The sequence below is a fragment of the Pristis pectinata genome, chromosome 2, assembly GCF_009764475.1.
Source record: "Pristis pectinata isolate sPriPec2 chromosome 2, sPriPec2.1.pri, whole genome shotgun sequence".
In the NCBI taxonomy this organism is placed as follows: Eukaryota; Metazoa; Chordata; class Chondrichthyes; order Rhinopristiformes; family Pristidae; genus Pristis; species Pristis pectinata.
This window is the reverse complement of record NC_067406.1, coordinates 115,198,413-115,223,240: the sequence shown is the minus strand read 5'-3', so window position 1 is coordinate 115,223,240 and position 24,828 is coordinate 115,198,413. Positions and strand designations below refer to the sequence as shown.

Below are 24,828 nucleotides of genomic sequence, written 5' to 3'. Positions count from 1 at the left end.
TAAATTCAGCATCACCTGGTGTTAAGTTTTCCATGTTTCTTTAAAGCTGTTCCTGTTAAACAGTGTGAATTGGTTCTCTGAAACCACCTTGTCAGTAGAGTGATGAGGAACTAGTTTGATTGAATAATTATTCTAAGCATCCAGTTGTGGGCAGGCCACAATATTTCTCCTTGAAAGGGAGGGAGTGCAAATTATCTGATTTACAGTTTCACACTGTAATGCGGTCCATTATGAAGTATTAAAGGTGGGGGCTGGTTCAGTGCGAGGTTAGAGATAGGGTGGGGTATAAAAACAAAGCATGATTTGCTTTTTCTTTAAAAAGTAGTGCCGTGCAGTGACCCAGTAAGATGACATATTGTATTTGATGCTACTGTTAGAAAAAAGATTGCAATGAATGCTTTCAAAGCAAAAAAGTGAATGGTGCAGGTTAGAATATTTTCCCAAGACTTTTTTTCTTGTACACATTGTTAACAGCAACTCTGTAACAGAAATTCTGCTGGTCAATAAATGCTCTGTCATGGATAAGTGCTCTTCCACAGAATGTCCACAATAAGCATGAATACTGTTCAAGGAACAGAGTAACTAGGTTACAATTATCAGAACTGTAACTATCCTTCAGTGGAGAATTGGATACCTACTAGACCATTGACTGACACTAATTTCACACATGATCCCCATGAAGTCAGGGCCCTTTATTTCAAGGACGTTTTGGAAAGACTCATGAATATGCAGCAATACGAAAAAGATGCACATTCAATTCCATTTAGACACATGATCGGATTTTAGTGTTTTTAAAGTATAGCATTCAGAAACCTGACTTGCAGCAAGAACCTTTTAATTTGTACATAGAATATTTATAATAATGAGGCACAATCTGGATATTAACTTCAACAGCAAAACTGTGACTGACAAAATGGAAGTATTAAATAATGCAAGTATGTTTTACATTAAAATATGAGGTTAATTTAATGTTAAATATTCAGCATACAGAATGTAGACGGCATTGCCACAAAGTTTAAACAGAATGGCAATCCAGATATTACATGTAGGAGCATTAATTTCAAAGACTGTTTACATTGTATGAAAGAGAGTGAACTAACATGTTATCTATTAGCAAGAAAATGAGCACGAGCAAATTAAGACTAAAATCAGATGTAGCTGGTGGAATCACAAGGGAGCAATAATGATGCAATTTTCTTTTCCTCTCTCTTCCCTCCTGCCCACTCCCCCAATTCCCTTGGAAGTGGTAAGATATAGGGAACAGAAAAGTGTTTCACAAACTTTAGGAACATGACAGAACTGGGAAAATGTGTTGTTCAAGGCACACAATAGTAGACATAAGGCCAATCCGTGGCTTAGAGTTACACTCTTTTGAAAATAACAATGACATCAATTAAAAACAAAGTTAATGGGATCAAGATAACATTTTTGCAAACATTTCCAGATACTAATATGTCACCATTTGATGCCTTTGTAATAAAGCTACATTTCTCCCTCCCTGTCCCTGTTACAAGGACTCTCATTTAACACAATTAACAATGAAATAGTCTATTGGAAGTACAGTACTGGTTGCAATTTTGAATGCTAAACCAGCTATTTCATTCAGCACAGGTGCCTCTTTCTAGTACCATTCATCTCATTGCTCTGCAAAGTCATTACATTTTGCTTAACGGTTCACTTGCATTGGGAACTCGGGTGCCCTTTTTGTGAAAGAATGTATACAAAATGTCTTGGAATCTCATTCTCAAACAATTACATTGTAGTGACCAGAAAGCACAAAACAGATCTACAGTTACTGTCCAGTGCAAACCTGAATGTAGGTATAGGCTAATTATTCCCCTCTAACCCCTGTAACAAAAAGGAATATTTTTTCTTAGGTCTTGGTCTTATAAAGTTTATTCAGTTGCATAAAATTACCATATTCAATCTAATATTTCAGATTAATGTATAGCAAAAAGTGAGAAACAGCTATATCATTGACCACAATCTCACGTACTGCCTCACCTCGCATAAAATGAAAAAAGAATTCAAACATATTTTATAACTGCATCAATTATTTCTTTGAGTTTTGAGACATTACTGTTCTTCTAGCCAGGAAGGTCCATCTGAACCAGGAGCCTTCAATTTGATGTGGAATTGTTTGAGCACCTGTTCAAGTTGATGCTGGTTGCCAGCAAAGTAGGCAGACACAGCGTTGTGGAACAGAAGGAGCTGGTTGTGCATGACTTTAATCTGTGAAGAGAAAGAATATTACCTTTCAAATAACCTTCACTCAAAAAGGTAAAATGCAGAATTCTGATGAAAGAATGCATCTATACTTTGCCCCATCTACTTCCTGCTCACAAAAATAAGGCAATTTTCAGACTCTGCCAAATGAGAATAATAAAACAAGTTAAAAACCAAGTATATTTATATTATGCAGAGAATTCAATACATATTTCAAAATGTAAAATATTTTTATTGCTGTTAGGAAGCAAATGCCAACTCTTGCGATTTTGTCTATTGGCATTAACATTGGGGTCTTTTTATTAGGTTGTATTTTATAAATTTTATTCAGTTAGAAGAAAATTAATTGTATATTGAGAAAATTAAGTTGCATCTTAACTAGTGTATTTCATGACCTCAGTGCATCTGAAATGCTTTATTTTGGAAGTCTAATCATCGTTGTAATGTAAAAAACTCAGCAGCCAATATGTTCACAGTGAGGTCCTATAAATATCTGATAACGTCCAAAAAATCAATTATAATGATCCATCTGATGGATGCCCAAAAGCTGGAACACATGCTCAGTTCTGTGTTAAAGCAATAGCCTAGACTTTGTATTCTTGTCTCCACAGTGAGGACTTCCACTCATGACCTTCTGACTTACAGGTTACAAACTGAGTGACATTTGGTGTATTCTTTCAAAATTAGACTGGTCAGGTAGACATTGGCAGTGCTTGCAATGAGCTGGGTGCAGGGTTCCATCAAGCATCTGAGCATGGCATCTTGGTTTAATTTCACTGTTTCAGCACACTGAGCTGTGGCCCAGTTGGAAGCATTCATGTTTTGTAATTAGAAAGTTGTGGGTTCACTCCAGCAATTGAAGCACAAACTATAGACTGATGCTCCAGTGCAATAGACAGAGCGCTGCACGGTTGGAAATTTTATTTTATAGAGTAGGCTTTATCTTTCAGGTCATTACAAAAGATCCCACAAAACTATTTCAAAGCAAAGCTGAAGTGTTTACATTTCTGTTTAATAAATAAATTAGCAATTGTGGTTAATCACAATTAACACTTCATGGTTAAAATATTACTTTTCAATAACAGAAAACAAAGGGAGCAAACAGTAGAGTGGCCAATGTAACATAATATTGGAAGATATTAATCACACAGTTCCACTGAATAACAATCTGTTCAATAATCAAAATAAGATACATTTTCACGAAGAAAAACACGATGATGCTGGAGGAATTCAGCAGGCCAGGCAGCATCCGTGGAGAAAAGCAGGCGGTCAACGTTTCGGGTCAGGACCCTTCTTCAGGACTGAAGGTAGGAAAAGGGGAAGCCCAATATATAGGAGGGAAAAGCAGAGCAGTGATAGGTGAACAAAAGAGGTGAGGCGGGATGGGCACAAGGTGGTGATAGGTAGATGCAGGTAAGAGATAGTGATAGGCAGGTGCGGGGGAGGAGGGGAGAGCAGATCCACCAGGGGATGGGTCAAAGGTAAGGAGGATAAAAAGAAGGGTAGAAAAAAGAGGCTAGGAAAGGCAAAAGAGGCATGGGTGGGAGTGGGGCGCGCAGGGATTACTTAAAGTGGGAGAATTCAATGTTCATGCCGTTAGGTTGCAAGGTTCCAAGACAGAAAATGAGGTGCTGTTCCTCCAGTTTGCACTTGGACTTCTGGCAGTGGAGGAGGCTGCGGACTGACATATCCGTGATGGAGTGGGAGGGGGAGTTGAAGTGACTGGCAACAGGGAGATGCAAATCGCAGTTACGGATGGAGCGCAGGTGTACCCTCCTTTTTTTCCTCCTTACCTTTGACCCATCCCCCGGTGGATCTGCTCTCCCCTCCTCCCCCGCACCTGCCTATCACTATCTCTTACCTGCATCTACCTATCACCACCCTGTGCCCACCCCACCTCCCCTCTTTTATCCACCTATCACTGCTCTGCTTTTCCTTCCTATATATTGGGCTTCCCCTTTTCCTATCTTCAGTCCTGAAGAAGGGTCCTGACCTAAAACGCCTGCTTTTCTCCACGGATGCTGCCTGGCCTGCTGAGTTCCTCCAGCATCATCATGTTTTTCATCTAGATTCCAGCATCTGCAGTCCTTTGTTTCTCTTACACATTCTCACTTAGTATGAATTTGGAGTAGCTTCAGGAAAACTCCCCCGATCAATCTGGATGGATAGACACTGGTCATGATTCTTAGGGAAGATCTTTCCATCAAGTTCCCAGATACAAGACTCATCGAGTACTGATGTTTTACAAAGATTGAAATAAGAAATGAAGCAGATAACGAAGTCCCTATGTTCTCCACTTGTTATACAACAACTATAAATGCCATATCACAAAATCAAGAAGTGTGGGAGACAGGATTCAGAGATATCCAACGTACCTGGGATGGTGAATCAATCTGACAGCTCACCTCTGTCAGTTTTTGCCATACTGTGACAAACAGAATTGTTTGTTGATAACATTTGTGGATAAACTGGTACAGATTGATAATCTGCAATTAAATTCTGATACCAACTGTCTTCTGAATTCAACACAATTGAGCACTGGCTGTAACTACCATTATCGAACAAAGTGAAGAATGCCACTGCATTCAATGGCAGCCCAACTCTTGAGGTTAATGGTACAAAATTGTTTACCAAGTGAACAATCCATTATGACAATAGCTTGTCACCTTTGCTGGGACCCTATTGTTTAAATTTTAAAAGTTAATTCTGTTTCTTCAGACAAACTAAAACTGAGCTAGGATCGCCATCAATTTTCATCAACATTTTGATGAATTCTGCACAACTTTGATCCTGTCAATGTGATTCCTCACAATTTAGGTTAGCTATAATGGATCTCAGTTCAGGCAACACAATTTTACAACAATTCACGTCAAGATACTACTGCAGTCTGGAGATGCCTTTGCAAGGTTAGTTCAAGTACAAGGCTACCTCTTGCTTTTAAAATCTCCTGGTTGGTTTGTCAAGACCTTGAATGCAGTGTTTACATCTACGCTGTGGTAACTAAGCATCCTCAAGTCTTTATTGCAGCGATTTACACATGTAAAGTTATATGGAGTCCTTAGTTCACCAAACAGGCTAGTTGTCCAACTTATTTATGCTGGCTTCTATGTTCAACACAGGCATCATGCAGCCATCTTCTCTTGACCTTCAGCACATCTTTCTATTCAGTTCCCATTCTTTATTCTCTTTAAATATCCTATTCCCCTCAATTATTCCTTGTTATATTGAGTCCATATTCCAGAAAGAAATTTCTCACAAATTCCTTATTAGTTTTATGAGTCACTTTCTCACATTTATGAACTTTGCTTATGGATTACCCAAGAAGAGATAATTTCCCTATGCTGACCCAATAAAATTTTCATAACCTATGAGGTCAACTCACTGCCTTCTCTAGAAGAGAGCTCCATACTACATAGCTTTTCCTGATAAATATACTGTCTCAGCTTTGCTATCATCCTTATGAATCTTTTTTGTACCTTCACCAGTGCCTCTAGATCTCTGCTAAAAGAGGTGAGAATAGTGCACAACAGTACAAGGGCTTGGTACAAGTTAGTACAAGTCCTCTTTCCAATTATATCCTCTAGTAGTTATTCAGAAATGAATTGAAAGGCAAGGTTTGCTCTTTAGGAATTTATTAATGGTACTTTTAATGATGTGTATATCAGGGTCCTTAGATCCCTTTGCTCTTTCCTTTCCACTTGGTTTATTTTCCAAGCATATATAACTCCTTGTTCTTCCTATCAAAATGCACTTGTCAAATTAATTCAAATTACACATTCATTCTGCAATAATGCATTTTGTTGCTCCCTTCAAGTATAAATGCAATGTCATCAGATTTTGAAGTTTTACTCCTGCTTCTGACATTCAAATGATTAATGTAAATTATGAACAACATTGATTCCAGCACCTTTTACTACAGGACATCACTTTTACCAATCTGAGTAGCTGTCCAATTCGGTGTATTCGTTCCTATGTTGCAGTCAGCCTTCTATATTGTACCCAGAGACTTGATATATCCAGATCATAGTCATGTGTGCTCATTGAAGTCCTTTTGAAAATGTGTACATAGTATGTCTTCCACATTACCCTGTCTTCTCATTTTCTAAAGATATTTCAATAAGGTTGAATGAGCATAACCTTTCCGTTTTAAGTCCACGCGCTGTTATGGGCTCAGCTTCTTGATGTTTTTCTATTAAATCTTTGGCAAAGATTCCATTATCTTTCTAATGACAAATGTTAAGCTAACTGCCCTACAAAATGCTGAATTCATTTCACTGCCAGGTCCTTAGCTAATTCTTTCTTTTCAGATCAATATACAGAAAAATGAATAGAACCGAGGACTACAGGATGGCTAATGTTGAAAGAACTTACAACAAACAAGCTTCGTCATGAACAAATTTGGCAGCTGTGTTTCCCGCACCACAACGGTGACTTTACTTCTATTCTGGGACATCATGAGGTTGCGAAAGGTGGCATTTAATTAAAAGAAAATTTCTGCCTCTAAAAAGATCAAATTAATTCTTAATCAAAATCAAAAACTGCAGATGCTGGAAATCTGAAATAAAAACAGAAAATGCTGCAAACAGTCAGCAGGTCAGGCAGACCCAGTGGAAAGAGAAACAGTTAACATTTCAGGTCTTCGTCCTTCTGCCGAACTTGCTGAGTGTCTCCAGCATTTTTCATTTTTGTTAATTCTTAATAGCTGGTGTTCTATATGTTGTGCAGGGATCTCCTTGTGGTAAAAAAGAATGGCTCCTAAACATTGAGTGGTTGAGTTGCCATTGCTCTAAGTTTTTTCATATAATTTTCATTTTTCATACTAATTCTATCTTTCCATAACTTGAAAAAGTCCTTGTTTTGAGAATTTGGCTTGAGCATTCATCTCCCCTTATAATCAGAATATCATTCAATGGAATGAGATCAATTCTGCCTGAATTTGTGTGGAAATAGCACTGTCTAGCATCCATTTTAAACTAATACAATCAAAAGGGCAATGATAAGATGCTTCACCAACAGTAAATGCAACACCATGTTATCTCCTGGCATTTTAAGGATAGGCAATATAAACTAGCGGGCACAATTCTAAAATAGGTACAGCAACAAAGAGATCTAGGGTTATATATGAATAAATTATTGAAGTGGCTTGCCGGATTTAAAAACCAATTAAAGCATATAGAACCTTGGCTTAATAAATAGATGCAATGGTACAAGAGCAAGGCAGTCATGATGAACCTTTACAAAATAGTGGGTCAGCCACAACCACGGTATTGTGCCCAATTCTGGATACCACACTTCAGGAGAGCTGCAAAGGCAATGAATGATTTCAGAGACGAGGGAGCTTAGGTATGTGGGTTGACTGGCATAGCTGGGATTGTTCTCCCTGTAACAGAGGAGGGTGGGACGGGATCTGATAAATATATTTGAAGTGAAGGGTATAGATGGAATAGATAGTTAAAAAGAAACTGCTTCCATTGACAGAGGACTTAAGAACCAGAAAGGACAGAATGCAGATGATTAGCAAAGGAATCAAAAGTGAAATGAACCAAAATATTTTTACACAGCAAGTAGCTTGGGTTAAAAATGTACTTCCCATGAAAGAGTTGGGGAGGGAGTGGTGGGTTAGCAGAGGCACATTCAGGAAATTGGATAAGTGCCTAAAAGGAAAAAAAGAGCTATGGTGAGAGGAGTGGGACCAGCTAGATTACTCCTGCATATAGCTGGTAAGGATTTGATGGGCCAAATGGCCTCCTTGCTTGCTACAATCTTTGTGATTCTGTGTAGTGCAGAGTTCACCTTTCTCCATCTTTGTAGAGTACGCCAGTAACATTCACATGTAGAAATCATTACATTAATAGAACCATTATTAATCTTGTTAAGTACTGGAATAAGGGTAAACTGGTGCAAAGTTATTAATCAGAAGCCTTCAGTAAATACAGAGAGGAGGGTTCTCTATCAGATTCATGATGTTTCAGGATTTTAATCTTGCAGGTAGCTCCTGAAATCAGCTTCTAAGCCTTGGTGTCATTTTTGGTCTCTGCTGACCTCTGCCACTCCACAGTTTACTGCGTACTGCTGCATTGGTGAGGTCAACTAAACTTCATTCTCAAGGAAAGAAGACTTCATCTGCTTTTCCTTTGATCCACAGGAGCAGAGTAAACAGCCACAGGAATTTGCCTGCATCGTGGGTTCCCCCAAAATGTATGTATTTAGAATCTGTGCTCATGTAGTGTTACACTTGCACGGCAACTTCTGTGAATAGTGCCTGTCTATAGTCCTGGAGGGCTTTCACTAATCATTGCATTTAGAACATGCCACCCGCAGGCTTGTTCTTCACTGCCTGCCTGGGCCCCTTTGACCCCAGGAATACTCTCCCATCTCTTTGTAATCATTCATCAAGTAGCAACACTCCCCTATGGCTAGAAGAGTGCCATTTCTATTGCTTAGTAGCTGACTGCCAAGATTCCAGCAGTGAGGCTAAATGATGGAGCTAAAGAATATGTAATAAATCAATAGATTATTGCACATTGAAACTGATACAGCACAGCCATACACAGGGAAACCAGGCAAAGCTGTTATGTGAACCTCACAATTGAAGATTTCAATAGGACTTTCACAAACATTATTAGCATGATCAACAATGCTTTTATTTCCATTGAGGTGAAGTAAAGCTCTTACTCAGCCTGTGTATTTCCAGAATGAACACATTTTTTCAACTCTACTATCAGACCGCTTTCTACTGTGCAGGAATAACCTGCAAGTGCAATACTTTGTAATGGCTTATGCTTGGGTATGCTAATACAATTTCAACACCCAGGAGAAAAGTATTCCAGTGATCTTACATGACACTGGGGCATCCTTTGGACAAAGGCATTATAAAGATACAATGCAATATTGAACAGACACATCCTCTGCTGTCTATTGTAAAGTCACAGGTATCACAGCCCAATTCCCACATCTAGATTTGCTCTGAAATGGAAAGGCAATTTACAGATATTAATTGATAATGTCTTATAACACCACCACTGAAAAACTGAAACACAAGATTATTTCTATTTTCTAGATTCCTCCATCTTCCCTATATCCAATCCAATGGATGTAGCAGAAAGAATCAATACATTTAAACTGGCACAGATCACATTTTTGGAACACTGATCTACATGGAATCAGTCCTTAGGACAATTTGGTTTCTATTTTAGTTCTTTCAGTATTTGTTGCCTTTATTTTAAGAAAACATAGACCTATATTTACATTTGTATATTAATTATATATAACTATTTGTCAAGCTACAATAATTTTTCCCCTCACAGTACTGATAGTAATAATCAATTTTGTACCTCATTGCTTCAGAAAAAGTTCTTACAGTCCAGTCAACGTAGCTTCTCTACTTCCTAAATTTCTATGGGCTGTTTTATAAAGAGAAATTCTAATGGAGGATCAAACTAAATATTGAGATCAGAATTACATCCATGACCTTGATGTAGCAATGTCATATTATTATTCTCACAGCTACCATCAGGCAGGAGGTACAGAAACCTGAAGTTCCACACCACCAGGTTCAAGAAGAGCTACTTCCTTTCAAACATTTGGTTCTTGAACCAACACGCACAACCCTAATCACTACTTCAGTATAGCAACAATATGACCACTTTGCAGTACAATGGACTTTTTTTTGTTCTAATTGTGTTCCTTCTTATATAATTTTGTATAATTTATGTTTTTCTTGTGAATGTTGTGTCTCTAAAGCTAAGTGCCTATGATACTGCTACAAATAAGTTTTTCATTGCACCCTGTGTGTATGACAATAAACTTAATGTTGAAAGTTCATCTGAAGATTTAATTAATCACATGCAAGAGCAACATTCTTCTAAAATACCTTGTTTTCATCCAGAAATTTCAGTTTGATGGACACACTTGTTCGAAGTTTGTCAAACTTCTCTTTGTGAATCTGGAATTGTTGCTGGGACTGTTCAATTTTTGGAATCGTAATTCCATCACGAGGACCAAGGTTCAATTCCTCCAAATCAGTTCGATATGCATCATACTCTATCCTATGTTGCAAAGCATGGAACAGCATTAGCCAAAAGAAAATTAGTGTTTCAAAGCAGTATAAAAAAAATTAAAATTACAAATAGAAAGAATCCTTTCTCTGAAGACAACCACAACAAGAGAGATATATAAATCAACAAAATGCATTGCGCTCAGTACCTACAATACTTAAAGATAAGAACAGTACTACATGTCAATACCCTTTCTCAGAGGAAGCAGCAACAGTACTCATTCATTAATTGTGGTTTAAAATCATTGTATTTTCTACATCATAATATTAAAATATCTGCGGTAATCACCTTAATACTTCATTGATAATTACATCAGTGATAAAATGTAATGCAACAGCATCCAACCATGCTGTAGAGATTGGCGGTGCAATCGGGTAAACAAGGCAATATCATGAGTTGTTTCAGTCTTGAAGAACACACAACTGCTTTAACTGTACTGTGCTGACCCACTACTTGTGGTTACATCATTCAGGCACTGCCTGAAGAAAACTGAATTATAATTTATCATTTAGCTTTTTAAAAAAAAAGGATAAGTTGCACCTATTTCCAAAAGCCACCAGCTCTGATAGTTGTTGCAATGATGTAAAACAGTCACTTGGTTCAAGCAACTTTGCAAACTCACCCAAAACCCTGGACTTTGCTGCCACATTTTAACAATACATGCCAGCATTTTGTTCAGAAATGCACAAAAGTGGTGAGGATTAAAGCTATTTTACTGTGGGCTGCTGTTGAAAATGAGGCGCTCCAAATGGTTTAGCAAATATATACAGTGAGTAATGATCTATACTGGGCAGGAATGTTTCAAACCTTATGCTGCATTGGCAAACTGCAGCTGGAACTTGGAGCACCACCACCTTGGTGGTGAGAGTTTGTGGGGGCCAGGGAGGAAGGAGGAGAAAAGAACATAGTGCTCCTGACCTCCAACCAGTGTTCTCTTTTTCAAAATGCAGGGATATGATCTATGGATGATCCCAAGGCATTCCACAGAGACTAAAAAAAAAGTAACAGCTTAATAGAGGTATTATTAAGATGTTCATAAGCATTATTAAAGAGGTTTCTTCTTAGAAAAATATTAATTCATTTTTTGAGATGTGGGATTGCTGGGAAGACCGGCATTTATTGCCAATGTCTAACTGCCTTTGAGAAGTTTGTGGTGAGCCACCTTCCTGAGCCACTGCAGCCCTTCTGGTGAAGGTACGGCAATGATGGGTGTGGAATTCCAGGATGTAAACCCAGCAACCGTGAAGGAACGGTGATATATGTCCAGGTCAGGACGGTGTCCGACTTGGAGGAGAGCCCACAGGCGATGATACTCACTTGTGTCTCAAAGTTCTCCAAGAGGTGAAGTGGTTCGGGTGGTCTAGAACTTGGAACCTGGCTGGCTGTCACTGTGGATGGGCAGTGGCTGAACTGTGGGAGAGGAGGTGAGCAAAGAGAGAATGACTGGGATAAATGGAAAGGAAGCCTGGATCAAAGAAACAGGTCTCTTTGGTTCAGAAGAGGGAAGGGTTGGTAGTGGCTGGGGGATGATGTAGGACTGTAGGAATGAACGAGATTTGGGGGTTGGGAATGGCGGAAGTGATGGTGAGGCTACGGAGAGATTTAATGACAACAATAACTATTTTAATGTACAGCATTGGGTGACAATGAAGATTTTAATGAAGTAGTGGGAACATGGTGAAAAGATGGAGAAAGGGTAGGGGGAAGAGACCCAAAAAAAACAATACTGACACTGTTGACTCTCTCAGTGCTGTAAAGGAAAATGCAGTCAGTATGGCCAGTTTCATAGAATGTATTGACTACCTTTTTTTCTGCCAAAGCCAGAGAGATGGTGATTGGTAAGGGTCTTGTTTGACAGTGAATGGACATAGAGTTATAGCGTTATACAGCATGGAAACAGGCCCTTTGGCCCAACTCATTCCTGCAACCAAAGTGTCCACCTGAGCAAGTCCCATTTGCCTGCATTTGGCCCATATCCCTCTAAATCTTTCCTATCCATGAACCTGTCCAAATGTCTTCTAAATGTTGTAATTGTACTCACCTCTAACACTTCCTCTGGCAGCTCATTCCATATACCCACCACCCCATGTGGAAAAACTTCCTCCTTCGGTCCCCTTTAAATCTTTCCCCTCTCACCTTAGACCCATGCCTTCTAGTTTGGGATTCACCTACCCTGTGAAAAAGACTGACCACCTTATCTATGCCCCTCATGATTCTATAAACCTCCTTCACTCCAGGGAAAACAGTCCCAGATTCTCCAGTCCTTCTTTATGACTCAAGCCCTCCAGTTCTAGCAACATCCTTGTGAATTTTTTCTGCACCACCCCTAGCTTAATCACATCCTTCCTGTAGCATGGCAACCAGAACAGCACACAATACTCCAGGTGTGATCTCACCACCAACACTCTCCAAGGCCCTGTCACTTACTGTACAAGTCCTGCCCTCGTTTAACTTCCCAAACCGCATCACTTGACACTTGTCTGAGTTAAATTCCATTTGCCATTTCTTTGCCTACTTTCCCAGTTAATCTAGATCCAGTTGTAACCTGAGACAACCTTCTTCACCGTCCACCACAGGACCAATTTTGGTGTCATCCTCAGACTTACTAATCATGCCACCTACATTCTCATCCAAATCATTAAATATATGACAAACACCAGGGGACCCAACACTCATCCCTGCAGCACACCACTAGTCACAGGCCTCCAATCTGACAAACAACCCTCCACTACCACCTCCGACTCCTTCCACCAAGACAATTTTGTATTCAATTGGCGAGCTCATGCTGGATCCCCTATGACCTCACCTTCTGAACCAGTCTATCATGTGGGACCTAGTCAAAGGCCTTGCTAAAGTCCACACAGACATCATCTACTGCCCTCCAAAATACTCAATTAAATTCATGAGACACCATTCCCATGCACAAAGCCATGCTGACTGTCCTTAATCAGTCCTTGACTTTCCAAGAGCAGAAAGATCCTGCATTTCAGAATCCACTCCAGTAACTTACCCACCATTGTTGCTAGGATCACTGGCCTGTAGTTCTCTTGCTTTTCCTTGCAGCCCTTGTACAACATAAGCTCCCTTCCGGTCTTACCCTTGGCTAAGGAAGATATAAAAATCTCTGCCAGGGTCCCAGCAATTTCTTCTAGGGAAAAGACAGGCAATATTTGATAAAGGAAGAACAGGAAAGTGACCTGGTGATAGAAAGATATGAATAGAGAAAGAGGGAAGGACACATGAGACATTCTGGCAGAAAATGTGAACAAATGCAAGAGTTGAAGGGGGTAATGCTGAATGGTGTGGAGATTAATGGTAGTTGCCTGTAAGATATGCTAGGCATGATGATTCATAGAAGGAAAGATTGCTCTTAATGATACGGTAGCAGGTGGCACAACAGAGTTGTTGGAGAACACCAGATGAGGAACAGAGGATAGATAAGGGGGAACTGAAGCCCAAAGAGTGGAAGACAAGAAATACAGATTGAGTAATGAAGGGTTATGATGTCTGGGGAAAATATCTGACAAAGGAGGAACAGAAAATGACTTGGTGATGGAAAGTTACAAGAAGTGAAATAGGGATGGACACGAGAGGCTAGAAAAAAGATAGGCATAGGATCTGACACGTAATGTACCCTTCACAGAATATCAGCCGATGCATGCCTTCAAAGCTCACACATTCAGCCATTGGAGTTAGGTACCAGAGGGTCACCTGTACCATACCCAAAGTAGTCAGCTCCAAGATATCCATCATTTTCAAGGCAGGTTCTCCTTTAATTTGTTTTCTTAATGTTTGCTCCCATTCCCAATGCCCTCAGGTCCTCTAACCACTTGTCACATTGACCCTGATATTTCCTTTTCAGCCTACTTAACCTTCATCCCACCCTACTCACTCCCCAACCATCCTCTCTCCACTCTGCCATCTTCGATCACCCATGGCAGCTGATCCAATTCCCTCTGCAGCTCTGGAATGTCCTTTTACTTATTTAAGCATACAAGGGCTTATTTTGTTCTGTATAAACACACTTTGGTCCTCATGGATAATAGAATATTGCTGCCAGCAGTGGGGGTGGGGGAAAAGGGCCTTACATAAAACCGACACAATTTCTAATCCACACATCTTTCATTTCCCTTATGTTGTCAGCATCCACTTTATTAAATTAATGCCCACTTTGGATAACTATAATAAATGTGCATAACAGGAAATTTTTACTGATTAAGCTGGATTGGAACATATAATTTTTAAAACCAATTTCTGCAGAATGATCTGTTATAGGTGACCACATTTTTTTTTAATTTTAACAACTCCCATAAAAATTAAATGAATAGAAATTACATTCCTACTATGAAAAGCATGGCATTACGTTCATCAGAGCAGCTGCAAAACTCTCAATCAAGATTCTAACCAAATTAAATTGTTTATTTAGAGTATTAGATGCATGCTAGAAATTGTATACCTGGCATTTTCGTAATGTTTTACTGCAATTAATGTGTCTTCAATTGTTTTGTTCACCAACGTATTCACACTGGCAATGAAAAAATTAATTGCTCCAAGAAGTGTCTCCCCATTTTTACACAGCAATTTCTGAGTTTCCGCATTATATCCGAACTCTTCCTAAAAACGGAGAGAGAATGAAATTCAAAGTAAACAAAGCCTAAAGATGGTACACCACAAAATATTCTCCACCCCATTTTTCTACTTTATCTGCTCCCAATACTCACACTGGGGTTAAACTCAGAAGAAGACAAATATGGATAACAGCAGTTACTTATTTGATGAAGATTTCTGTGGTTAATGTCATCGAATAATGTCATTGTAGAGCCAAGAGCAAAAATCAAGATGGCTTCAGTTTTGTCAGTTATCTGGAAGAAATTCTGGTTGATATCTGTCAAGTAGCCATGTGGCAGAGGAGCAACCAAAGTGCAAGGGCAGAATGGAGAGCTAGTGTTAAATGTCAAAGGCATATGTGGTAGTTACTCTCCATGCTTATGAATAATTGTTCTCTTTTTAAAAGAAGTACATTATTGGCAGTAAAGAACTTCCCAAATTCATGAAAGAAAATATATATTTAGTTTTGTTGCTGAGAGTCAGCAGGCGAGAGAGGACCAAGGCTACAGCAAAGTCCATTGGTAGCGGTTTGGGACGAGAGAATTGAAGCATTAGAGGCCATACTAAAGAGAAATAGAGATAGGTCAGTGGGATCAATCCTACCAAAAGATGTGAGGAAACAGAATGCCGGGGAAATTAAAAGGCCTTGAATATAGTCACGAAGGACATTGGTGTCTTAGATCAGGGGATTCCTGGTGCTATGAATGGGATGAAAACTAAATTTCAGGCCTTTTGAACAGGATGTGATGGGAGATATTAACAGCATGTCTGCACATGTTGGCAAGGTTAGGAGATGGTGCAATAATTAAAGGTGATGGCCAGGTCGATGATAGAATTTATGTAGAGGGAATTAAAGATGGTAGTTTTGAAAATGTGGCTAGGAAAGAACAAAATGTGCCTGTGGATAGGGAGCAGCTTCTGATGTTAGAAAACAATAGACTGAGAAAGATACCCGAGTAGCATGGGATTAGGTTGGGGGTTATGTGGGAGGAAATTAAGGGAACAGAGATGAATGTCACAGAGAAGTCTGATGAGGGCTGGGCGGGAGCAGAAGAATTACAGAATGTTGTTGGATCAAAGCCAGCAATGTAAGAGGAGGAGGAAAGTCTAGTTTAAGTTCAGTTCTTGAGGTGAGGGCATGTATAAGCCTATCAACTCTCTTGATAAATGCAAAAGTATTCAACAAAAGGCATCAGTTAGTGCATTTGAGCACAACTTGGTCAAAATCCAATTCATGTATTAAGTTCAAGGTTTGGCTGAATGACAGATCTATCTGGGAAAGTCTGAAGAGGAAGTCGTTACTTAAGTATGACTTGTCACCTTGATTGAAACCAAGTAGATCCATAAAGCTTCTTAATCCATGTAAACAGTGAAGCTACTGCATTGGTTCATGGGAATGGTATAACAAAAGATGCCATGTAGCAGTGTCAAAAACCTAGCAAATGTTCAATGTAGGGAAAGATGGTGTTATATATTGAGGTGCAGAGATTTTAGAGAAAAAGTACTATGGATGGCTGAAAGCTAACAGGAGGAGAATAAATTAAGAATGCTCACAGATTGTTTTAGTAAAAGGTGGTTTCAACTAAACAGGGTCTTTGAATTATATTGTCTGACAGGTTGCTCCAACTGAAATAAGGGGCCAGCATTCCATAAGCTTTTGGGCGAGGCCTCAGCTGATGGCATACTTCAATGCCCCTATCTCAAAAAGGATATTTTAACTCTGGAGAAGGCAGAATGAAAGGATAGGAATATGGGGAAGAGTCCAGGAGGAAGGGTGGAAAGGTAAATACGGAATGAATAGTCTTTTCACATCCAGATTACATACCATAAAGTAGAACCACCTCAACCGTTTTGGAAGGGAATTCAAAATATAAACAAATCTTTATTTTCAACTTAATAAAAGTCAGCACCTGCCAGAAGCAGAGCTTCAAGATCAGCTGCAAAATGCACATCTCTAAAAATTAGTGAATTGGAATCCCATCTAATGACTATGGAACCCAACTCGACTTTTTCTCAAGAGTGAAATTAAATGCCTCTGCACTAAATAAAGTGGAATAATGCACATTATTTGGCAGAGTTGTCCAAAAGTGTGAGGTTGGTGATAAAATTGCAATATTGGTTGAATCATGTTTATCAGGCACATCAAACATCCCCTTCAGAAGTCCAACTCTAGTCTGAAACATAATAGCATGCAAGTCCCCCATTGCTTATCCAGGAAATTAGTTACTTTTCTGGCTCATGCATTTCATTTTGTTCTTTAAGAGCTTCCCCACAATTTGTAAAAAAGTAACAAAACAATTATCTGAAATTTGCAAAAAGAAAAGTAGAATGGTTATAATGGAGGACAGCTGTCAGCAACTTACGGAGTGCAGGTAAGGTGCAAGATGGCTTCAGAATTTGCTAGCTGTGATTTTCTGCTAAGAAGTATGTTATAATTTGTAGGAGAAATCAGTGAATTGTTGAACATTTCAACTTCATGTGAACTATTCTGACTGCAAACACCTGACAACATTATGCTTTGTAACTGGAGTTGTAACTCTGCCATAATCACTGATCAGCCTCTCTGGCCATAAAATGCTAGTTTTGCATGTACGGAGGATAATATCCTTCAAAATGCTGTTCTAGTGAATGAACAAAGTTATTTTTAAGAAGAAAATTATGACATTTCCACATTTTCCCAAACGTATGCTGTTTTTTTTTAAATTTAGCTTTTCATATTGCCAAAATATTTAGAGGTTGTTTAAAAATTGAAGCTTTTTACTTCCTATTTTGCCACCTGTGAGAATCTTTAATGTGATTAGCTATTTAATATGCTTAACTGTGTCACTGTCACTGGGCACCAACTAAAGATCCCGTGTAGACTGACACCAATTGACATCAGAAATGGCAAATCCACAATACAATGATCACTAGTATGTGACTGCATTTCTTCATTTATGGAAATTCATGGAAACCATACATAAACATTTGCAGTATCGCAGCTTCCAGGAATCTATTTGAGCATCAATTTATCCTCAGAGTAGATCATCTTTTCATTCCTTCAATTTCTGGCAATGGAGAGGAGGTGCTCCTCTGAGCTTGGACAGTGGATGCCAGAAGGCTAATGTAAGCGTGTGTACTGAAGCTGAACTCAGGAACGCTGGGGTCAAGGTTGTGATGTTGTCGGACAGCAGAAGTCCCATGTGCCAAGATATCTGACCCTCTTTCTATTTAGTAGGTGCATTAGTCTAGTACAGCGTTGGAATCAGATGTGCTGTCACAGTGGCTGAATTAGGAAGTTAATCAGCATTTACTCAGGATTGGTGGGATTTCCTATCAGGGCTAATGGAAGGAAAATAAACCCGGGGCAGAGGGATCATGGTAATGTCAATGTTCGATTTCTCTGCCATTTCCACCAAGCTAAATTCTCCTCATTTAAAATTAGACAACAATCTTGCCTGATTTCAGGTGTGACAAATTAGCCCAGTGAGCAAACATGCAAATCTCACCCATAAGACTATTACAGACAGCAGAATTTCAGTACGCCTTGAGCTGATGGATGAGCTGGGACTAGAGCAAAATGTAACCTTAGAACCCGGAGCAAGGGTGGGAGGAAATGGTTAATTTGTATTTCAACGTGTAGAGAATGTCTTTACTTGGGGAAACAACCCTCAAAAAGGTCATCTAAAATTTATTTGTTCCAAATTTTTTTTTGTTGAGATGAAATTCTTGTCACATTTAAAGAGCGGGAGGTCGCTGAACAAGTCAGAAGAGCGGGAGATCACCAAATATAAATTACTGGAAGTTGTAGTGTATACACTAAAATATATTACAATTAATAGTAGTAAACAACCAAGTGAAAACCTTAATTACTGATTAAATAAAATGGTTAAATTCTGACAGACATAGCAGCGCAGGTGATGTTTTGTGATTGTAGCATATGGGAGCTACAGAAAACTACTGGGATGTATACTAACCACATCTGCAGTAAGTGCCTGCAACTCAGAGGATGTTGGCTCAGTTGCTTAAATTGACATCATGCTTTGGACACTGAAGTGCAGCAGGGTGGGAAAAAGTTATATGGACCCTTTGTTCTAACAGGCAGTCACAATCTTTACATTAAGTACTGTAGCTTTGATCAGTGATTAGTATGGGTAGAACTAACAGATACAAGGTTCTTGCATCCTTTGTTGATGTAAGGGAAGGTGTTGCAAGGGAGGGGGCTGGGATGAGAAAAATGACCACACTATCAAGGTACATGTTCCAAAGTAATGAAAAAGTAATATAACAACAACAGGGTACAGTGCCATTTGTCGGGAATAGATATTGTTCTCTGCAGCTTCAAAGATGAGCCCCAAAAGCTCTACCTGCCCGATACCAGGGGTAAGGACTGTTGAGGCCAGGGAGGTACTTTGAGTGGAAGAGGAAAGATGGAACTGTTGTGTTCCATGTGGATACCAGTGAAATGGGGAGGATGAAGAAAAAGGCTCTGGTGAAGCAGTATGAGAAGCTGGACTCCAAATGTAAAAAAACAAAATCACAAAGCTAATAATCTCTGGATTACTAACTGAGCTACGTGCAAATTGCCATAGTTTCAATAAAATTGGAGAGTTGAGTATGTGGTTTAAAGATTGGCGTGGAAGAAATGGGTTTCAGTTCCTGGGACACTGGCATCAGTAGTGAAGAAGTTGGGATAGACTTCACTTAAAATTAGCTGGGACCAATGTCCTGGCAAACTGAATAACTAAAGCCATATATAGATTTTTTAAATAAATAGGCGGCAAAGGATTCTGGTGAGAAAAATCTAGAAAATTAAAGAAAATGAGACAATAGTACAGGGTGGTAGTATGGGCAATGATAACCAGTGTGGACATGAAGGGACAGTGAACATACAAGCATAAGTCTGTGCTTGCACATGGGATGTCAAAATTGAAGCTTATTATCTGGATGCATGCTGCATTCTTAACACAACAGATGAATTGATGCCACAGAAGTGAGTATGATCTGATAGCCATTGCAAAGATATGACTGTAAGGTGACCAAGCCCAGGAATTGAATATTCCAGAGTGCTGGACAATTCAGATGGTTAGGCAGAAAGAAAAAGAAGTTTGGGTAGCTCTGTTAACAAAGGATGAGATCAGTACAGAATAGAGAAATGAAGTTGGCTTGAAAGACCAAATGTATAATCAATATGGATGGAGATAAGAAATAGCATGGGAAAGAAGTCCCTGGAGGGAATAGTGTACACACCACCCCTTCCCCTAACATTGTTGAGTACAAATTAAGAAATAATGGGGGCTTGTACAAAAAGTACTAAAATAGCTAAGGACAAACTTAATCTTTACAAAGATTGGACAAATCAAATTAGTAAAATGAGGAGAACATCATAAGGTATATTCAGGACAGTTTGAACACATTGTGGAACCAGTCAGGAAGCAGACTGTTTAAGATCTTGTCATATGTAACGAAACAAGATTAATGATCCTGTGGGGAAGTGTGACCATAACTTAATATAATATCATAAATTGAGAAATTTAGATCTGAAACTTTCACCTTAAATGTAAATAAAGTCAGTTTCAAAGGTATGAATTCAGAATTGTCTAAAGGGGACTGAGGAATATAGATTAAAAGTAGATAAGTTGTGGCAAACATTTAAGGAGATATTTCATAATTCTTAACAAAGATATTTCCCATTAAGAAGTAAAGGCACTATGCAAAGGATAAACTATCCATGGATAACTAAGTTAAGGATGGTATCAAACTGAAAGGAAGATAATACAGTGTTGTGAATATTAGCAATGGTCCTACAGATTGGCAATATTTTTGAAACCAGCAAAAGATGTCTAAAAGAATATTAAACTGGGAGAAAATAGATTGAGTAAATAACAAACGTAAAAACAGAATACATTGTACAACCGAACAGCAAGCAGGAAAGGTATATAAAAGGGATAGAGTAGCTAAAATACACATTGCTTCCCTTAAAGGATATGACTGTAGAATTAATAATCAGAAACAAGGAAATTACAAAAACTGAATTTTTTCCTCCAACTTCATAGCAGAAGACACTGAAAGATCTGAAAAACAACAGAAAATCAGGGGACTAAAAAGGAAGAACATAAGACATTTATATTTTGAGAAAGAGCATCAGGTAAACTAATGGGACTAAAGGATGACAAGTCCCCAAGGCCTGGCCCATCTCCTGGAGTCCGAAAGTAAGTGGCTGCAGAGCTAGACAACGTATTGGTTGAGATCTTCCAAAAGTCCCTAGAATCTGGAAAGATCATAACTGATTAGGAAACTACAAATATAATGCCCCTATTGAAGAAAGGAAAAAAGACACAGAGAACAAAACTGTAGGCCAATTAGCACAAGAGCGGTCATTAAATAGTAACAAGACTTAAAAAAATAATTGGTGTCAACATGGTTTAACAAAAGGGAAATTGTTCAGCAAGTGTATTGGAGCTGTTTGAGGATCTATCAAGCAGGGTGGATAAGGGGATGTAATGTATTTATATCTAGTGAGAGCTCATGGTATTTGGGTAATATAATGCATAGATAGAAAATTGGCAACTAACAGAAACAGAGTCCACATAAATTATTCATTTTCACATAGGCAAGTGACAATCAGGATCAATGTCAGAACCCCAACTATTTAAATCTATATTTTTAGATTAAGGGAACATGTATACTGGAACAAAACTTTATGATAATATAAGGATTGCTGGGAAAGCAGATTTTGAGGAGAATACACAGGTTAAGTTTTGTTTATTCATCCCTAATCATCCTTGAACAAAGTATTTTACCAGTGGCCAGTGTTCTGATATTTAACAGTCAACCAACCGCATTGCTGATGTTAAAAGTTACATACAGGCCAGATTGAGTAAGACTTCCTTTCCTAAAGGAAATTAGTAACCTAGATGGGATTTTGCAACAATCTATTATTTTTATTAGACACAGCTTCTACTAATTCCGGATTATTATTCTGATTAAATTTCACAGATGCCAAAGTGAGATTTGAACTCTGTCTAGATTGTTAGTCAAGGCCTTGGGTTACTAGTCCAGTAATTTAACCACTGCATCACCGGAGTTCCTTTGTGAATAGGCAAACATTTAGCAGCTGGAATAGAATGCAGAGATGCGACATCTTACATATTGGTAGGATGAATGGAAAAACAGATTATCATTTGAATGGAGGGAGAGCAGATAGCAGTCGTACAAGGGGACCTGGGAGTTCTCATACTTTCCAAATTGTCAACCTGTTCACTGAAGCATTCAAAACAAAGTTCCACCACCAGTTTACCCCTGTTGTAAAACACTGACCTCAAACAACAAAAGTTTCCAATGAGACCTTGGAAATCACAGATCATTTCCCATATCTTGGGAGCCATCTCTCAGCAAAGGTGGTCTTCGGTGATGAAATTCACCACTGCCTTTGGTGCACTGGTGCTGTTTCTGGCTTCCGGGGGGGGGGGGGGGGGGGGGTTTAAAGATCAACACCTCAAACCCAACAAAGATTACAGTTGACTTAACAGTTGTGATCCTGCCCTCTTGTACGCTTAAGACATGAACTATGTACTGTAAGTACCCAAAGCACTGCAGTGTTACCAATGTTCCTGCAAATCCACAGACAGGGTAAGCAAACTAACATCAGCATCCTCTTCCAGGCCGAAAACACTAGCATTCTGGTCCTAATTACCTTCTGATGGCTCCATCACTCTGATAAGCAGGCCACAATGTTTGCGTGCCCGGAACTAGACCCACAAAACAGACATACTATTTTGAGCTTTGTCACAGCAAAAGGTTATCAGGTGGGCAGAGGAAAAGAAATTAAACGATGCACTCAAAGCCTCCTTAAAGAAGTGTAACATCCCACCGACATGTGGGAATCCATAGTCCATAACTGCTCAAAATAAAGGGGGAACATTTAGGATGGCCTTGATAACCCCAGGTCTATGTGTTGGGAATGTGGAGAACCCCAATGCAAATAGCGGAAGGAGTGCACCGCTCCTCAAGTTAGCCAGCCACTGGGTCAAGCATCTCCTGCTACGTCTAGGGCAGTCTCTGCAAGTCTCCATGTTGGCCTTATTCAGCCACTTCACAATTGGAACAGATTCTATGGGGCTGACTCAGAAGAACACCACCTTGTATCTGGGGCACTTAGTTCAGAGGTCTTGTTGAAACATGCATATTCTGTGGGGCCTTGAAGGAGTGAATGATGAGAAAACATTTCAACTTTTGGGCAAATCTAAAACACGGAGGCATAGTTTCAGAACAAAGGACTATCACTTGAAGCAAATATACGGAATTAGAAATCAGAATCAGGTTTATTATCACTGACATATGACGTGAAATTTGTTGTTTTGCAGCAGCAGTACAGTGCAAGACATAAAAATCTATAAATTACAAAAATAAATAAATAGTGCAAAACAAAAGGAATAATGAGGTAGTGTCCGTGGGTTCATGAATCCTTGAGAAATCTGACAGCAGAGGGGAAGAAGCTGTTCCTGAATTGTTGAGTTTAGGGCTTCAGGCTCCTGTACCTCCTCCCTGATGGTAGTAACGAGAAGAGGCCATGTCCTTAATAACAGACCTTAATGGTGGTCTTTAATGAATTTCTTCAGGATGTTGTATATATTTGGAATGCTCAACCCCAGGAATATATTCATTGCTGAGAAGGACAGATTATTGAACAACATAGAAGTCAAATGTAATGCTAGCCGGCAGGAAAGTGGGGTTATGACCAATGAATGGTGGAGCCAGTTTGAGTTGCTGCATGGCCAAGCCCTACTGCTATTTCTTATGTTTCTTAAATCTCAAAACAACTATTCCATGGTGACTGAACGGGAATCACAATTAAAGTGTCTCTCTACAGATTATTTTTAAATGGGTCAGTCAGTAGAAGTATTTGAGAGTAGAGGACTTACATGGAGTTCTGGTGATTTCACACTAAGTTCTCCAAAAGCATCTCCAAGTTGTCGCTGTGTCTGCACCACTTGGTAAAATTGTGCTGCCATCTGCCGAGCTAGTCGCAGGAGATTTTCATACCTTTTCTTCGTGTCTCTCAGTATTTCTATCTGCGACTCAAGTTCCAGATCAACAGTCTTTGAGCCGCGCCCCAACTTTTCAGATAGGACTTGTCTCGTGCACTGCGCCAAAAATTGAAAATTTGTTTTACCAGAAAATACACAGTTGTGAAAATAGGGATGGTTTTGTAAAATCAAGTAAATGAGGAAAAAAATGATAAATAATAATATTGATAATAACAATGATAATAAAAAAGAATGTATTTAATGTAGTTGAAAGTTCAAAATCTGATTACTTGCGTAGAAATTTAACTTAGTTTATTACTCAATATATAAGACTCCTTAATAAAGACACCATTCAGTGTGGAATCAAGACTTGTAGAAGCTGCAAAGTCCATAGCCCATTTGTTCAGAATGAGTGACTGTAGTTATCCAAAGGTCTAAAATTTGCTTAATATTAGCATCCAAATCATTGAGTCACAGATACAGCATAGAAACAGGTCTGCCAACTCTCAAGCACCCATTTTTACACTAACCCTATTAATTTTACTCATTTTATTCACCACTTCCCCATCCATGGCAGATTCTACCACTCATCTGCACATTAAGGATAATTTATAGTGCCAAATTAACCTACCAACCTGCACATTTCTGGGATATGGGAGTAAACTGGAGTTGCTGGAGAAAACCCATGCAGTCATAGGGAGAGGTGTAAACTCCACACAGAGAGCACCAGAGGTCAGGATTAGAACTGGGCCTCTAGAACTGTGAAGCAGCAGTTCTACTAGCTGCGTCGCTGTCTAAAAACTGCCTGGAATTCAAAAGTCTCAGGTAGCCCACATTGGCTATAGGGGCACCAGGATGAGGCAAAAGAAACAGATAAGGAGAAAATGAACAAGAATCAACTATTTTTAAAAGAAAGAATGGGAATAAAA

At 39.1% G+C, this 24,828-nt stretch overlaps 1 protein-coding gene across 6 annotated transcripts in view; it reads right to left on the bottom strand.

Annotated features, from left to right (window-relative positions):
• Positions 1-805: 805 nt before the first annotated feature.
• Positions 806-24,828, bottom strand: part of LOC127584880 (arfaptin-1-like) — a 121,643-nt gene continuing 97,620 nt past the window's right edge. For 4 of the 6 annotated variants that reach the window (XM_052041852.1, XM_052041873.1, XM_052041893.1 and 1 more), the window contains 4 exons: positions 23,795-24,016; positions 14,740-14,897; positions 10,100-10,274; positions 806-2,232 (listed from right to left, as the gene is read on the bottom strand). In XM_052041852.1, coding sequence (XP_051897812.1) covers positions 2,077-2,232; positions 10,100-10,274; positions 14,740-14,897; positions 23,795-24,016 — 711 coding nt within the window. In that variant the 3' untranslated portion in view covers positions 806-2,076. The remainder of the gene's footprint in view (positions 2,233-10,099; positions 10,275-14,739; positions 14,898-23,794; positions 24,017-24,828) is intronic. The other 2 variants (XM_052041867.1, XM_052041883.1) reach the window with 1 other exon arrangement.